Source organism: Hyperoodon ampullatus (assembly GCF_949752795.1).
Source record: "Hyperoodon ampullatus genome assembly, chromosome: 12".
Lineage (NCBI taxonomy): Eukaryota > Metazoa > Chordata > Mammalia > Artiodactyla > Ziphiidae > Hyperoodon > Hyperoodon ampullatus.
The window spans coordinates 75,013,318-75,028,808 of NC_136925.1; the positions used below are offsets into that span (position 1 = coordinate 75,013,318).

Consider the following 15,491-nt stretch of genomic DNA (forward strand, 5'->3'; position numbering starts at 1 on the left):
CCAGAACAAGGTAGTGCACTAACCTCTTCGCGGGAAGAAAAGACAGACGCGCTAAAGGTGCACGCTCCTGCGCCTCCGCTGCAGGCAAGAGACAGAGTGCCCGCTGCAGCCCCCGGCTCCCGCAGCCAGTCCCAACACCGACCCAGCGCCCCTCCCAGTGCCCGACACTGCGCAGGCGCACAGGACTCCTAGCCCAGCGGAGCGTACGCCGCCCGGTCCACGTGACCTTCGGAGCACGTGACCCGTGCTGCCGCGACCTTATCCGCTCCCTGGTCCCTGCGGCGTCCCGGTCCCTGGTTGCTTCCGCCTTCCGCCTGCTTCCTTATTCCGCTTCTCTCGTCGCCCTCTGCTGTCCCCGCCTTCGTCACCGGAAGATCTCCGCGTCCTCGGCCATTGTTTTTCGCTTCTACGGGCACCAAATAAAGTTTCTTCATTCAAAAGCATTTTTTAAATCCACATCCCTCCCTTTCTCAGCTCCTCCCCCGCGCCTGCACCGCCTCCCTTCCTGGGGCGGGTGAAACCCGAGCGTTGGCGTGGGGAGCGCGGAAGGTGATGGCTGGGCCTCCGGTGTCTCTCTCAGCACGGGATGTAGGGTTCGTGTCGCTTTCCTCGCCCGCTCCGCTCCTTTTCCTCCTCCCCACTTTTGCGGAGAGCTGGGCCTCGTCGGGAACCTGTGGGTACCAGCGGGGAAGCAGCGGCGGGCCGGAGGCGCTTGCTCCCCGCCGCCAGCGAGTTCCATCCCCCTGTCCGGGCTCCGCTTCCCGGTGGCGGTGCCTCGGTTTCTAACGGCTCGCGGGGAGGCGAGGGCTAGGCGGCTGCTCTCCGGGCTCCAGGCTCGGATCGGCTTTGCAGCTTCTTCCTTGCGCTGATTCGTGGCTTCTTCCCTGCCTACACGGGAACGGACTGCGAACCCCGACCGAAAATCTCCGCTTACCCCCACCTCTCTCTACAGTGGTGGTTCAGGGGTTTTGATATAGCCTTCTATTAATGTGAATCAGTGAACGCGTCTTTCAAGTGGTTCGATACTGTTTTGGTTTTTTTTGGTTTTGGGTTTTTTAACTTACGCATGACTGTCTTGAGAGTGTATGCCTCCTTTCAGTGTTGCAGCGCGTGGCTTTAATTCATATTTTAATTAATAAACCTGCTTTGGGGGGGTTAAAGTTGTCTGCAAAAGTTAGGGGTCTGAGATCTATCGAGAAATGTGTTTCTTCCTATTGCTGACCGGATTAATTCATAATCCCACTATAAAAAGTGCCTGTACCTTCTTGCGTTTTAGGCGTCATGTTATAGATTCTATAAAATTATTATATCTCTCTGTATAAATTGAGAGGCCCAATCTATATTTGAAATATGTCCTTACTGCAAAAGATGGCAAAACACAAGAGCACTTGGAAGAAATTGACCGTGCCGGCAATAGATTGAGGCCAGAGAGGCCAATGTCCCACAATTTAAGCATGTACTCACCTTCAGGCAAATATAGGGAGTGTCTGCGTCCTTAAATTTTGGGTCCTAGGCATCTCTGCTCTCACCCAAGTCCTAGACCTGAGACCTTACCCTTAGAGATGGAAGCCTCTGAGGAAATTTAGTAGCTGGAAAAACAGAATAATTTTCCAGTTAAGTAAAATCTCAAAGGACTGTCACTTTTCGTATCTGCTGCCTTGGAAAATTCAAGTGTCAATTGATTTAATATTCTTTCTCTTCTCCCAAGGAATTATTAGTAATTGTTAAAAGTTAAATTCTGATCAGAGCAGTTACTATGCATATTAAAACCTACTCACTGTAAAACACCACAGAATCAGAAAGCACTTTTCCTATTTTTTTGCTATTTTTTTGTTTTATGGTTAACATTTGAGGAAGCCTCCTGAAAAAATACTCAGGGTATATAACCCTATTTTTAAAAATTGCAATAAGGTCTTTGAGTTTTTAGAAGTGTGATGATCCCACATTAAAGTTAGAATAAGAGATTTGGGCAGAAGTGTTCCAACTTTCTTCATTTTTACTTTGTCTCTGGTGATCTGAAGATATACATGAACTGATCAGTTAAGTTTTGTGCTTTCTGTCTAAAAACTGCACAGTACTAAAGTCTTTTTTCTAACCGAGTCATGTATGTCCTTAAACAAAACATACAGTGATAATCTGTAACCCTTGATTTTTGCATGTCTAAAGTCAAGAATATCTTTAATTTTTGATTCAGGTATACTCAAGTTTTGTTCCTCTTCAGCTTTCTTTGTTCTTTGACGCTTTTTGAAAACCTCTAATTTTCTGGTTGGGAGAGCAAGATGGTAATATGCCTTAATTTTGTTTAGGGGCTGAGAGGATGGAAGGAGTTATTAGGCAGGTAAAGAAGGCAGCAAGAAAAACCTTAGAAAAGAATTAAGGTGGCTAAGAGTATAGACAAAGAGAAGCAGGTTCATAAGTATCTTTCATTATATTTTTCTAGCCCAGTAAAGTCTTTCAGGCAGTTTTACATCCATTGCCTCATTCATCTTTCTAGGTAGAAGTTGCTTAGTAAGTAATAGACCTAGGAGGAAAGCCTGTTTGATTTTTAGGATAACTCTTTTTCTGTCCTATCACATTGTTAAACTAGTTTCTGATTAAGGAAAATAAAAGGTATACAATGAGAAAGATAAGAAAGATTAAGTGGACTCCCGGGTAGAGCCTGGAATTTGAGGCACAAAGAGTGCTTAGCTTTTACGATATACCAGAGAGGTTTTCAGATTTTCCTGTGTTACTGTAGGAGTTGGGCAATGCTGGTTTACTTTACAGGGCTTGTATGAGAAGGAATTTGAATTTAAATGAGGTGTTCCAGAAACTGAAAGATGACCAGCCTTCTAGTGTTAATGCTACTAAGTAATATACTGTGTATATGACTCTTTTCTAGGTCATTTGCATATCTTACAGTTAAAGACAGATTACCACAGATCTTAACTAAGGCTATTGATACATTGCATCGACATAAAAGTGAATTTTTCAAGAAACATGGAGAGGTAAGAATTGTGTTTTAACATTAATTCTTTTTTGGTTAACTCTAATAGAAACACAATAAACAGTTTTCCCTCTGTGGTAATGGTCAATCCACCTGGAGATAAGTTCATATGGTGAAACTTAAAAAAAAAAGCCAGGCTAGATAAGGCAACATAATGTTGATATGAGATCTGTGTTGTTCTTTGATTTTTCAACTTAAGAATTCTAAATTTAAATGTTTATAATATTTATTTATTTATTTATTTATTCATTCATTCATTCACTTATTTATGGCTGTGTTGGGTCTTCGTTTCTGTGCGAGGGCTTTCTCCAGTTGTGGCAAGCGGGGGCCACTCTTCATCACGGTGCACGGGCCTCTCACTATTGCGGCCTCTCTTGTTGCGGAGCACAGGCTCCAGACGCGCAGGCTCAGTAGTTGTGGCTCACGGGCCTAGTTGCTCCGCGGCATGTGGGATCTTCCCAGACCAGGGCTCGAACCTGTGTCCCCTGCATTGGCAGGCAGATTCTCAACCACTGTGCCCCCAGGGAAGCCCTATAATAGTTTTTGAAAGACATAAATGTAGTTTTGAAATGTATTAGTTTTTTCCTTCTTAAATTTAGATACATAAAAATTTGCTGCCCTAGAGGAATTATGTATATATGTGTGTACATATACACTTATATTTGTAGATGAAATACTTATATATAAATTAATTACATGTAAACTATTCATATATGTGTGTGTGTGTGTGTGTGTTTTCTTCCCCCTGTATTTCTGCAGAAAGGCCTGGAAGCTGAAAAGAAAGCAATTTCTCTTCTTTCTAAATTACGGAATGAATTGCAAACAGATAAACCAATTGTTCCTTTGGTTGAGAATTTTGTTGATACTGACCTATGGAATCAGTACCTAGAATATCAACAGAGCCTTTTAAATGAAAGTAATGGAAAACCAAGGTGGTTTCTCTCACCGTGGTTGTTTGTAGAATGCTACATGTATCGTAGAATTCATGAAGCAATTATCCAAAGGTAAGTATATAGCCATCAAATAACAAATGTTTTAGATAATTTGTGCTTTTTTAGAAATTATAAAATAGTAAGTTTTAAAATAAAAACCAGTAGAAGCCTGTATTCAGTTCAACAGATATTAATGGCACTACTGGAAATTTCTGCGAATGTTATTGCTATAATACATTCTTGGCAATTATAATCCACTTGCCCAGAATAGACCTAAGATTGAATATCTGAATAGGATATTCAGATATAAAAATCCTTATAAAAACTTACTTATTTGTAGAGTAAAACAAAATGTACTTATTGAGCAAAAAACGTTAATTTGAAATAATTATTTATATAAAAGATCAAGACAGGACAAAGTAAGCATGTTTTGTTTATAAAAATAGATAATATGTCAGAATTATTTGGTGAGTCACTACATTGTTTTACGCACCATCTTAATTTTTAGCTCTTTTTTTAACAGCTAGATTAGAAAAAAATAATTTTCTTAAATTAATTAATTTGTTTGTTTTTTTTGTCCACGTCGGGTCTTAGTTGCGGCACACAGGATCTTCGTTGTGGTGCGTGGACTTCTCTCTAGTTGTGGTGTGCGTGTTTTCTCTTCTCTAGTTGTGGAGCACGGGCTCCAGAGTGGGTGAGATTAGTAGTTGGGGCACACGGGCTTAGTTGCCCCATGGCATGTGGGATCTTAGTTCCCTGACCAGGGATCGAACCTGCATCCCCTGCATTGGAAGGCAAATTCTTTACCACTGGACCACCAGGGAAGTCCTCCACATAATTTTTTATAGGTTTGTTTATACTAATTTAATTTTTCCTAGGAAAATTCTGACAGAGAACTGACCTGTAGAGCAGAAGAAAGTGTAATATGGATCATTCTTTTAGCTCACAGGTTACAGAAATACAGGTTTGCTGAATAAGAGGAATCCTTTGGTATCTGTTTCTAAACATAGCATAGAATAATTGAAAACAATTGATTAAACCAGCACTACTATTAAAATAAAAAGATGACTTTGAGGCTTCCCTGGTGGCGCAGTGGTTGAGAGTCCGCCTGCCGATGCAGGGGACATGGGTTGGTGCCTCGGTCCGGGAAGATCCCACATGCCACAGAGCGGCTGGGCCCGTGAGCCGTGGCCGCTGAGCCTGCGTGTCCGGAGTCTGTGCTCTGCAACAGGAGAGGCCACAATAGTGAGAGGCCCGCGTACCGCAAACAACGACAACAACAAAAAAGATGACTTTGGGGAACATGCGTAAATTTGAGTCTATTCACTATTTTTTTCTGTCTTCATCTTTATAAATTATTTTATCATCTTTATAAATTATTTTAAAGTCAGAAGTTTTTGTATTTGCTGAATAAGTATGTTTTAGGTCTTGTGCTCTAAAAGCAGAATATAGTGTTAAAAAGATAGCACATTTTCTGGCTCACAGATCCAAGCAAAAGACTATAGCAAACACTAGGCGCTGTCATATATTGAACACCAGCTCCGTTCTAGTTACTTTGCAGCCCAGTGAAGTATAGGTATTATGATTTCCATTTTACAGTGGAGGAAACTGAGGCTCAAAGAGATTAGTAACTTGCCCAGGGCTGCATGGTTAGTAAATGGTAGAGCCAGGTCTGTGTAAATTGGATTAGAGCCTTCCTCAAACAAGTAGTACATGTGGATATCTTTCCAGGACTAAGGTTAGTCTGACATTCTGGGTGATGGTTTCATAACTTTGGAAAATATCCATGGTATTAGACAAAGCTGCTGAAGTGCTGAAACGCTGAGTGGCACCCTGAACAGACTTAGTGGAGTTTGGAAGTTAGAAATGTAAAAGGAATGCTGTTTCTGAGTTTGATTTTAGAGGCGGATCAGGTTCAGAGAATGAAAACTCTAAAGCAGGAGCTTACAAACCTGGCTGCACATTTGTCACCCAGTTGGGGAGAAGTTTTTTGTTTTGTTTTTAAACATATAGATTTGGAAATTGTTACATTAAATCCTGATGATTTAATTTGTCTGTGGTGGGGCCTGCATATCAGTTTTTCTTTCCAGGCCCCAGGGGGACTCTGCCCAGCCTGTGCTGCTCAACCCATTGGGCCAAGAATAGCTTGATAAAAAGGGTAGAGGCAAAATTCAGCTTTAAGTTCCAGGAATGAGAGTATTAGTCAGCCATGCATGTGGAACTCTCCTAAGGTGATCTCTGTGGCAGATATTTGAAGGTCCGAGGATTTGTCTGATACTGTACCATACTCAGGTGTCAGGTCAGTGCAAAGAAAGGCTGTCCTACAGTGGAACTAGCACTGAAGTAGTTTGTTTTAATTGAAGTACAGTGATTTACAATATTGTGTTAGTTTCAGGTGTACAGCAAAGTGATTCAGATAAATATATATGTGTGTGTATATATATTTTAGATTATTTTCCATTATAGGTTATTACAAGATATTGAATATAGTTCTTTGTGCTATGTAGTAAATCTTTGTTGCTTATCTATTTTATGTATAGTAGTTTGTATCTGTTAATCCCATACTCCTAATTTATCACTACCCCTGAAGTAGTTTTTAAGTGTCCAATTTGTTAGGGCTCTTATAGGAAGAATTCCTATCCTGTGTCAGTGACCCCTCCAGAGTGACCAAAGAATGGTCTTCCTAACTTTTGCAGGATCCCAAAGCACACATTAGCTTTAAGATATGTTTCTGTTGATTTTGCCCCTTACACTGAAACATACTTCTAATTTTCTTTGTCAAGATGTATATTTTGGGGTTTTTTAGAGTGAAATGGTTGAATAATCTGCAAATCTAAATTAAGATTCAAAGTTTTATCCATATATAAAATTTAAATATATTAAGTAAATATACTTCGGATATTGAAAGATGAAAGTACGGAGAAAATGGCAGACATTTTTAAGCTTTTATTATAGTGTGATATACATGAAGAACAGTGCACATGTCTTAAGTGTTCAGCAGTCTTTACCAGAACATGCTGTGTCCCCAGAGGCTGGATCAAGAGGCAGAATTTAGGCCCCTTTGGATCCACTTCTAGTCACCACCATCACTGCCCCTTAAGGGTAACCACTATCCCGACCTGCATTAGTTTTGCCTGTTTTTAAACTTCATTTAAATGAAATTTTATGGAAGTAGTTCGGTGTCTGGTTTCTTTTACTTAGCATTACATTGGTGAGACTCATCGATACTGTTGCATATAATTGTAAACCATTAGTTTTCATTGCTGTATAGTATTGCATGATATGAATACATGACAATCTGTTGATCTGTTCTATTGTTGATGGATATTTGAGTAGTTTCCAGTTTGGGGTTATTATGAAGAGTGCTGCTACAAATACTCGAACACATATTCTTGGTGAACATACGTGTGTGTTTCTGTTGCGTATATACCTAGGAAAGAACCCTTGGGTCATTGTGTACACATATACAGCTATAGTAGATTCTAAAATAACAAACGTTTTAAAATCTGAAATCATTTATAGCTATGTGAGTTTGCTCTCTTAAATATAAGAACCAAGTCTCATTCTTAACATGAGGTGTGACTTTAAATTAATGAAGGATTTGTTAATAAAGCACTAGAACAAGGGTCCACAAACTTTTTCTGTGAAGGGCCAGATAGTCAGTCTTTTAGGCTTTGGAAGACACATGGTCTTTGTTGCAGCTACTCAGCTCTAGCGGTGCCAAAGCAGCCATAGGCGGTATGTAAATGAGCATGGCTGTGTTCCAATAGAACATCAGTTATAGACCCTGAAATTTGAATTTCATGTGTCACAAAATCTTCTTTTTTAATTTTTTTCAACTCTTCAAGAATGTGCAAACCGTTCTGAGCTTGCAGATCATACAGAACAGGTGGTGGGCCAGAGGGGGTCTGCAAGCTGCAGTCTGCTGACCTCTGTAGTTGAACCCATGCACCCAAATAATTTTGGTCCTTTTAAGTCACCTCGAGAGACTGATTCACTTCAGCAATGCTGCCATTGCTAAAAACGTCTTTTAATTCTTTGGAACTTCTTTCAGAGCCAGTTTACAAACCTCAAAAAAAGATTAGTCTCATTATTTTTTAGTCACTCCTCATTTTTGATCAAAAATATTTTATTCCATTTGATTTACATGCCTCATTCTACTGAAATTGCTCTGAGTGACTTTTGGCTGTTTCCAAAAACAAATTAAACTCCAAAGGATGAAGGTATACTGTCACTGATAGGACGTTTAATAATGTGCCACAGGTTCTGAAGAAAATCCCCAGAGAGGAATTCCAAAAGTGCTTTGAGCAATGGCAACATTCTTGGACTAAGGGTGTAGCTTCCCAAGGTGACTGACTGAGAAGGGAGGCAGCCATCATTTGGATGTGTAAATTCTGGTATGTTTTTGGTTTTGATTTTAATCAATCCCATTGCATCAGCCATATTGCCTTTTTACCCTAAGGTAGAAGACCCATGGAAAAAGTAGCTAATTTTGAAGAACAGATGATGTGAATGTCGTTGACATTTGATTCTGTAAAGTCTTTTATGTTAGTATTTCTGTCTTCTGAGTTATGTTTTTCTTAGGCCAGTATTAATATTATTTGATCTCTCATTGGACGACGTGAAGACGTAGCCATGGCACATACATCACCATTGGTCAAAGTCAACTTGGGAGTAAAAGTTGCTAAAAAATTAAAAATCTACACATAAATGATCAAAATTTGTCATTATAATAAAATTTACATTAATATTGTCTGATCTATCTCAAGTAGTCATTGGGTTCCCATAATCTGTATTTTGCTCTATTAGTAATCACTACATTGTATTCAACTATTCTGTGTATATGTTTGTTACTTGGAACCTGGCCACCCTGAGCACCCAAAAGAATGTTGAACTAAAGCAATTGTCTTGAAATTTTGTTTCTTTTTCTCCTTTTGCCCTGAAAACCCACTGGGTAAGTAATTATAGATACAGTCCCTATAATTATTTAATGCTTCCAGTAAAATATTTGATTAAGGAACATTTGACAATTAGTTAAAATGAGTGTGGGGATTTATTTTTGCATAATTTGTTTAATTTGATTTGTGTAATTTGATTATTATTTTTGTGTAACTTGATCTATGTTATACCTAGTAAAAATTACCAGTAATTTTTTAGATGGGACGCTACTATTGTCTTTCCTTTAATAAACTGCAATTACCCAAATGTTAAAAAAAAAAGGTACAGTTATATAAATGTTTCCCTTATGCTTTTTTCCTACTTTAGTCCACCAATCGATGACTTTGACATATTTAAAGAATTAAAAGACCAAAATTTCTTTGAGTCTCAGGAATCTATCATTGCTTTATGTACTCACCTGCAAAAGTTGATGAAAACTATTGAAGACCTAGATGAAAATCAGCTGAAAAATGAGTTTTTTAAAGTTCTTCAGGTAAATGTAATAATTAATCTCCTGAGTTTGTTTATTTAAATAGTTGAAAAATAAACTGGTACACGTTTAACAGCAAAGCATGTTTATATATTGTCATTTAAGTTATCAGTGATCATTTTTTATCATTCTAATAATTATCTATTCGAGAGATGAAAATCCATTTAATCTCTGAAAAGGGGTTTTGAAGTTTCTTCGACTCCCACTGGAGGTTTTAGTGGCACAGGAGTCATCTGGCTTCATAGCTCTGTCATTCTTGATACTGAAGTTCACAGTCATCTGATCGGCCCTGCCTGACTTGGCTTTGAATGTTGGCCGTGTCACTTACTTGTGTTTGGACCTGAAGCAAGGTACTTGGTGTTTCTGAGCTTCAGTTTCCTCATCGGTTAAGTGAGGGTGGTGCTATGTGCCTCATACTTTGACCTGAGAATTAAACTAGCTTCGTTCCTGTAAGTGTTGGGCGCAGAGTGCAGCTCAGCTGTTGTGCAGTTGTCATCAGCAGGTGGAAACAGTCGGGTGGCCCATGGCCTATTTCATATGGTTTTATTACACTTCATCTGTCTTGTCTTAAGTTTGGTTTTGAATTCTCATTCAAAACATCCTAAAATTTAAAATATATCATTATAATCAAAACTATTTGAAAGTATGTGGTTTTACACAGCAGTTTCCCCAGCCCTTACTTCCTGGAAGACGTTCGAAACATTTGCAGCAAGAGATGTTTGAAAGTGCTCGGAAGAGAAATAAAGCGGGGAAGGGGGACCTGGAGTGGTGGGGGAGGGGTGCGGAGCTGCAGTTTTAAGCCTGGCCCCCAGGGAAGGGCCTGCTAAGGAGGGGGGCGGGCCCCGAGGCAGGTGAAGGAGGGGATCGCCTCACGTCTGGGTGGAGCTTCCTGCGGAGCCCTGAGCGGGGAGCCTGCCAGGTGTGTGGGAGACCCTGCCGGGGAGGCCTCAGGGAATCAGGCGCAGAGGTGAGAGGGCCTGCGGGCCACGGCTGCACAGAAGCCAGGCTGCCTCCGGAGCAAAGGCGAGGACTTTGGTTTTTACTCACAATGAAGCGAGAAGCTGTTAGAGGGTTTTGCTCAGAAGAGTAACTTTAAAAAAAAAATAAATTTATTTATTTTATTTCTTTACTTTTGGCTGCGTTGGGTCTTACTTGCTGTGATGGGGCTTTCTCTAGTTGCAGCGAGCGGGGGCTACTCTTCGTTGCGGTGCGCGGGCTTCTCACCACGGTGGCTTCTCTTGTTGCGGAGCACGGGCTCTAGGCGCGCGGGCTTCAGTAGTTGCAGCACGCCGGCTGGAGAGTGCAGGCTCGGTAGTTGTGGCACACGGGCTTCAGTAGTTGTGGCTCGCGGGCTCTAGAGCGCAGGCTCAGTAGTTGTGGCGCACGGGCTTAATTGCTGCGCAGCATGTGGGATCTTCCCAGACCAGGGCTCGAACCCGTGTCCCCTGCACTGGCAGGTGGATGGATTCTCAACCACTGCACCACCAGGGAAGCCCAGAGGAGTAACATTAAATGACTTATTTCAAGGATTACTTCCGAGGACAGACCGAAGGCACAAGGGTGGAAGTGGGGAGATTTGTTACTACAGTGACTCAGGTGAGGGCAGACTGGACCAAGTTGGTAGCATCAGAGATGGTAAATGTCACCAGATTCTGGATATACCTTGAAAGTAGAGGCTACCGAATGTGCTGATAGTTGTGGGATGTGATAAAGCCCTGATGAAACTTTGAGGGCGAGCAGAGTAAGCTGAATGATGAAGCAGGAAAGGCATATTTTGAGTTTGGAAGAAAAGTGGTCATGGTTCTGTTAACTAATAAACCGGAGTATTATTTCTCCCTCTCACTATTATACTTAGCTTATAATTAGAAAAGAAAAGAAAAACAAATCAGCATGTCACTCGCTGCCCCTAGCCAGCCCATTCTTTTGGGAAGTAATCTTCTTTGAATATGTTCTTTGTCCCGTAAGTAGAATAAATTGTGAAGCAGAAAGCGTACTGATCTGTCTTCTGTCATCTAGTTCAGCCAGCTACCCCAAACTGCCACTCTTCTCCCACGTAAAGGAAGCCAAAGTTGTCCCCATTAGTGCTCACAATGACCAGCAGGTTACCTTCCTACAGGAAGCCTGAAGGTGTCTTAGTTTCTAGGGAATTATTGATGTTTTTAAAAGCCACAGCACTCCACCGCTGTTCACACGAATATTTCAGTGTCAACTTCATCAAACACTGTTCTAGATGCCGGGCATGTGGTGGTGAGGAAAACAGACTAGTCCTTGTTGTCATTGAACTTGTAATCCTGAAGGAATATAAACAAATAATGGCACAAATAAATACAGAATTACAAACCGGAAGATGATCTGAAGGAAATGTGCCGTAGGCCAACAGAGACCCTGACCTCAGCTGGAGAGTGCCGTCATGTGTGCCGTTGTATGCTTCTTCATCAAATTTGGACGCTTGAGTTGTCTTTCTTTTTAAAATAATATTCTTGGTTGGAACATGCGCTTTCCTCTTATTTTGAATCACAGAATACTAGAGCCTGTTTGGGCTAATATTTATTGAATACTTCTGTATGGCAGCTTTTGGGTACCTTACTTACATGCATTATGTCAAATACTCAGAATAACTCTACGAGCTAAGTGCTATTATTATCTCATTTTTCAGTTGTGGAATTTGAGCCTTAGAGCTTAATTTAGCAGTGGTTGTTTATTGGAGATGCTAGGATTTGAACCCAGGTCTGTCTGATTCTAGAGCCTACAGTTCTAAACATGTAATTTTAGTTAGAGCTTAAAAAAATGGGGCTACATACCATTTCCTACAAAATAAACTTGAGTATTTCAAAGTGGAATAATAGATTATTAGAGTTGGAAGAATCTTTAGTTATCACCGTGTTCAATTTCTTTATTTTACAAGTGAGAGAACTAAATGCAAGAAAAGTTGCCAGGTCCTAAGGATGGGGGAATTTTTATTTTCTCTTGACTCTGGATTATAAAGTAAACTTTGTAGCCTCATTTTACAGCATCTGATCATGTTCTAATAATATCTGCAAGATGCAAAAACTTTCACTCTGATTAAACGATGTGAGTGCTAAAATCATTCAAACTGTTTTTTTTCTTAAGTTCATTGCATACTGGCTAAAGTTTCATTGCTTTACCTTTTTTTTTTTTTTTTGTGGTATGCGGGCCTCTCACTGTTGTGGCCTCTCCCGTTGCGGAGCACAGGCTCCGGATGCGCAGGCTCAGCAGCCATGGCTCACAGGCCCAGCCGCTCCGCGGCATATGGGATCCTCCCAGACCGGGGCACGAACCCGTATCCCCTGCATCGGCAGGCGGACTCTCAACCACTGCGCCACCAGGGAGGCCCGTTTTACCTTTTTTATACAGTATACTTAGAGAAAATGTAGATTGGGTGGACATTTTATATTAAGAATTTTATGAATACTTTTAGCAACCCTACCTCCCATTACATCCTACGTAATAGAGTTTTTGTTGGTTATTCAAAAGAAAGGTAAATGTTTTGTGCTTTTTCTTTTTCAGATTTCACTGTGGGGAAATAAGTGTGATCTGTCTCTATCAGGTGGGAAAACTATTTCTCAGAAGACCAATTTAATAAATTCTTTGGAAGACCTAACACCTTTCATTTTAGTGAATGACATGGAACATCTTTGGTCATTGCTTAGCAACTGCAAAAAAAAAAGAGAAAAAGCATCTATTACTCGAGTGGATATTGTTCTGGATAATTCTGGGTTTGAACTTGTTACAGATTTAGTATTAGCTGACTTACTGTTGTCCTCTAAACTGGCTACTGAGATCCATTTTTATGGGAAAACGATTCCATGGTTTGTTTCTGATACTACTCTACATGATTTTAACTGGATAATCGAACAACTAAAACATTCTAATCATAAGTGGGTGTCCAAATGTGGGGTTGACTGGGAAAACCATATTAAAATGGGCAGATGGGTTTACCTCGATCACGTGTTTTGGACTCTGCCTCATGAATTCAGTGCAATGCCTCAAGTCGCTCCTGACTTATATGCTACACTACAAAAGGCACATTTAATTTTATTTAAGGGTGATTTGAATTACAGGAAGTTGACGGGGGACAGAAGATGGGAATTTACCACTCCATTTCATGAGGCTTTGAATGGCTTCCACCCTGCACCTGTCTGCAGTATAAGAACATTAAAAGCTGAAGTTCAGGTTGGTCTGCAGTCTGGGCAAGGTGAACAACTCACAGCTTCTGTGCCCAACTGGTTGACCATTGGGAAATATGGAATATTTCAGTTTGATGGTCCACTTTGACTTGGTGTAGGAACTCTCAGTTGGGTAGAAAGATCTGACAGTCACTTTTCATCCCCAGAAAAGCTCTGGGAAGCTTGGCTTCTCAGTGCTCTTTTACACACACTCTGATGGCTTTCTCCTTTGAACATTTTGCCCCACTACATTGTTTTGGGGATAGGTGGATTACACTGGTTACAGATAGTTACATTTATGTTGGAATTTTAGTAACTTATTTCAAATTAAATGCATCATTTCAAGTGGTTTTAATGAACTTATTTTTAATTGGGCAGAAATATAAGTGAATTCTGCTTTAAAAGTTAACATTTTAAAAAATACTATGCTGCATGGTATTTAATGTTCTAGGAGGCATGGAATTTTACTCAACTTGATTTTGGGCTCTAGAGATAAGGGCTCAGTGAAGATATAATATATGTACATGTTAAATATGCTTTGTAAAGAGAGGCATTTCTTAACAACTGTGATATCTGAACACATGAAAGTAAAACTTACCTCGTAAGTTAATTCTTAATTTTGTTCTCTTTGAATTTTATTTCATTTCAATAACCTGTATTATTTGCACGCATTTTTATTTTGATTGGCCTGTAGAATGGATGGTAAGAAACACAAAATTGAACAGAATGAAACAAATAGTACTTGAAGAAATGTAATATCTTTTACATTCTATTTGTGATGTCCATAATCAGCTGAAGTATATTATCTTAACACGTAAGTGTTTTAAATGAATGGGATTGCTCTACAGTTTAAAAAAAATGCTTTAGGTAGGGAAGATTCTTCTGCATTGACTTTGTACTACCAATGAGTTAATTCACCTTTTATAATCTTACACATTTATTGGTGATCACAGCTATTAAAGACTAAGTTTCAGGTCAGTTTGTTTTGAAACTGAAATTGGAAATAAACCTGGGAACGTTTTCTTGCACCAGAATAATAAAATGAATTGTAAATTGTACTGAAAATCTCACTGGTTTTATCTTCCAGTGGGGGAAGGTCAAGAAGGGAAGATTAAAAATGAAGTCTTTATGATGAAGAAACTCATAATGTATATTATAGATGTTGTCCAAGCAGTTGTTAAATTATGTCACTTAAATGAAGTGATAGTCTGTGCCCTTGCTAAGTGCTTAAAATTGTTTTGGTAAAATGTTTATATAAAGCTGCACATTTTGAATTTACTCATTTCCTTATCTACATGTGTTCCTGTTTTAAACATTGTTACTAAAATACTGAGCACATGAGAATTACTTGTAGACACTTGCCATAAATTAGAACACAATTGTATATTTGTATTGATTTCATAGCCACAGCAGGAGCTATGGTATAATACATTACTTTTTTCCAAAGCATGGGATTTTTTTTCTGTGTTCATGTTGTATTAAGAACATGAGATTATGAGGAAGTAGTTCACCCTCTCCTACAAGAAAGAGAGCAAGGAAGCAAACTAGAGCAAGCAAGAAGATGGCACCATGGAAGAGGAAGTCAAGACGGCATTTTTAAAAATGCTTATTTAGCAGGAGAGAGGGGCCTCTTGGAGTTTCACCAGTTGATTTTTTTTAATAATTTTTATTTTTTATCTATTTATTTATTTTTGGCTGCTTTTGGGTCTTCGTTGCTGCACGTGGGCTTTCTCTAGTTGCGGCGAGCAGAGGCTACTCTTTCTTGCGGTGCGCGGGCTTCTCACTGTGTTGGCTTCTCGTTGTGGAGTATGGGCTCTAGGCATGCAGGCTCAGTAGTTGTGGCTCACGGGCTCAGTAGTTGTGGCTCGCGGGTTTAGTTGCTCCATGGGATGTGGGATCTTCCCGGACCAGGGCTTGAACCCACGTCTCCTGCATTGTCAGGTGGATTCTCAACCACT

General features: G+C 40.0%; 1 protein-coding gene across 1 annotated transcript; it reads left to right on the forward strand.

The window, feature by feature from the left end:
• Positions 1-552: 552 nt before the first annotated feature.
• ARMT1 (acidic residue methyltransferase 1) lies at positions 553-13,642 on the forward strand (the record flags this gene model as incomplete). The annotated part of the gene is made up of 5 exons (XM_079716358.1): positions 553-593; positions 2,882-2,987; positions 3,746-3,990; positions 9,184-9,349; positions 12,875-13,642. The coding sequence occupies 5 exons, from the start codon at positions 553-555 to the stop codon at positions 13,640-13,642; spliced, it is 1,326 nt and encodes a 441-aa protein (XP_079572484.1).
• Between the last annotated feature and the right edge of the window lie 1,849 nt (positions 13,643-15,491).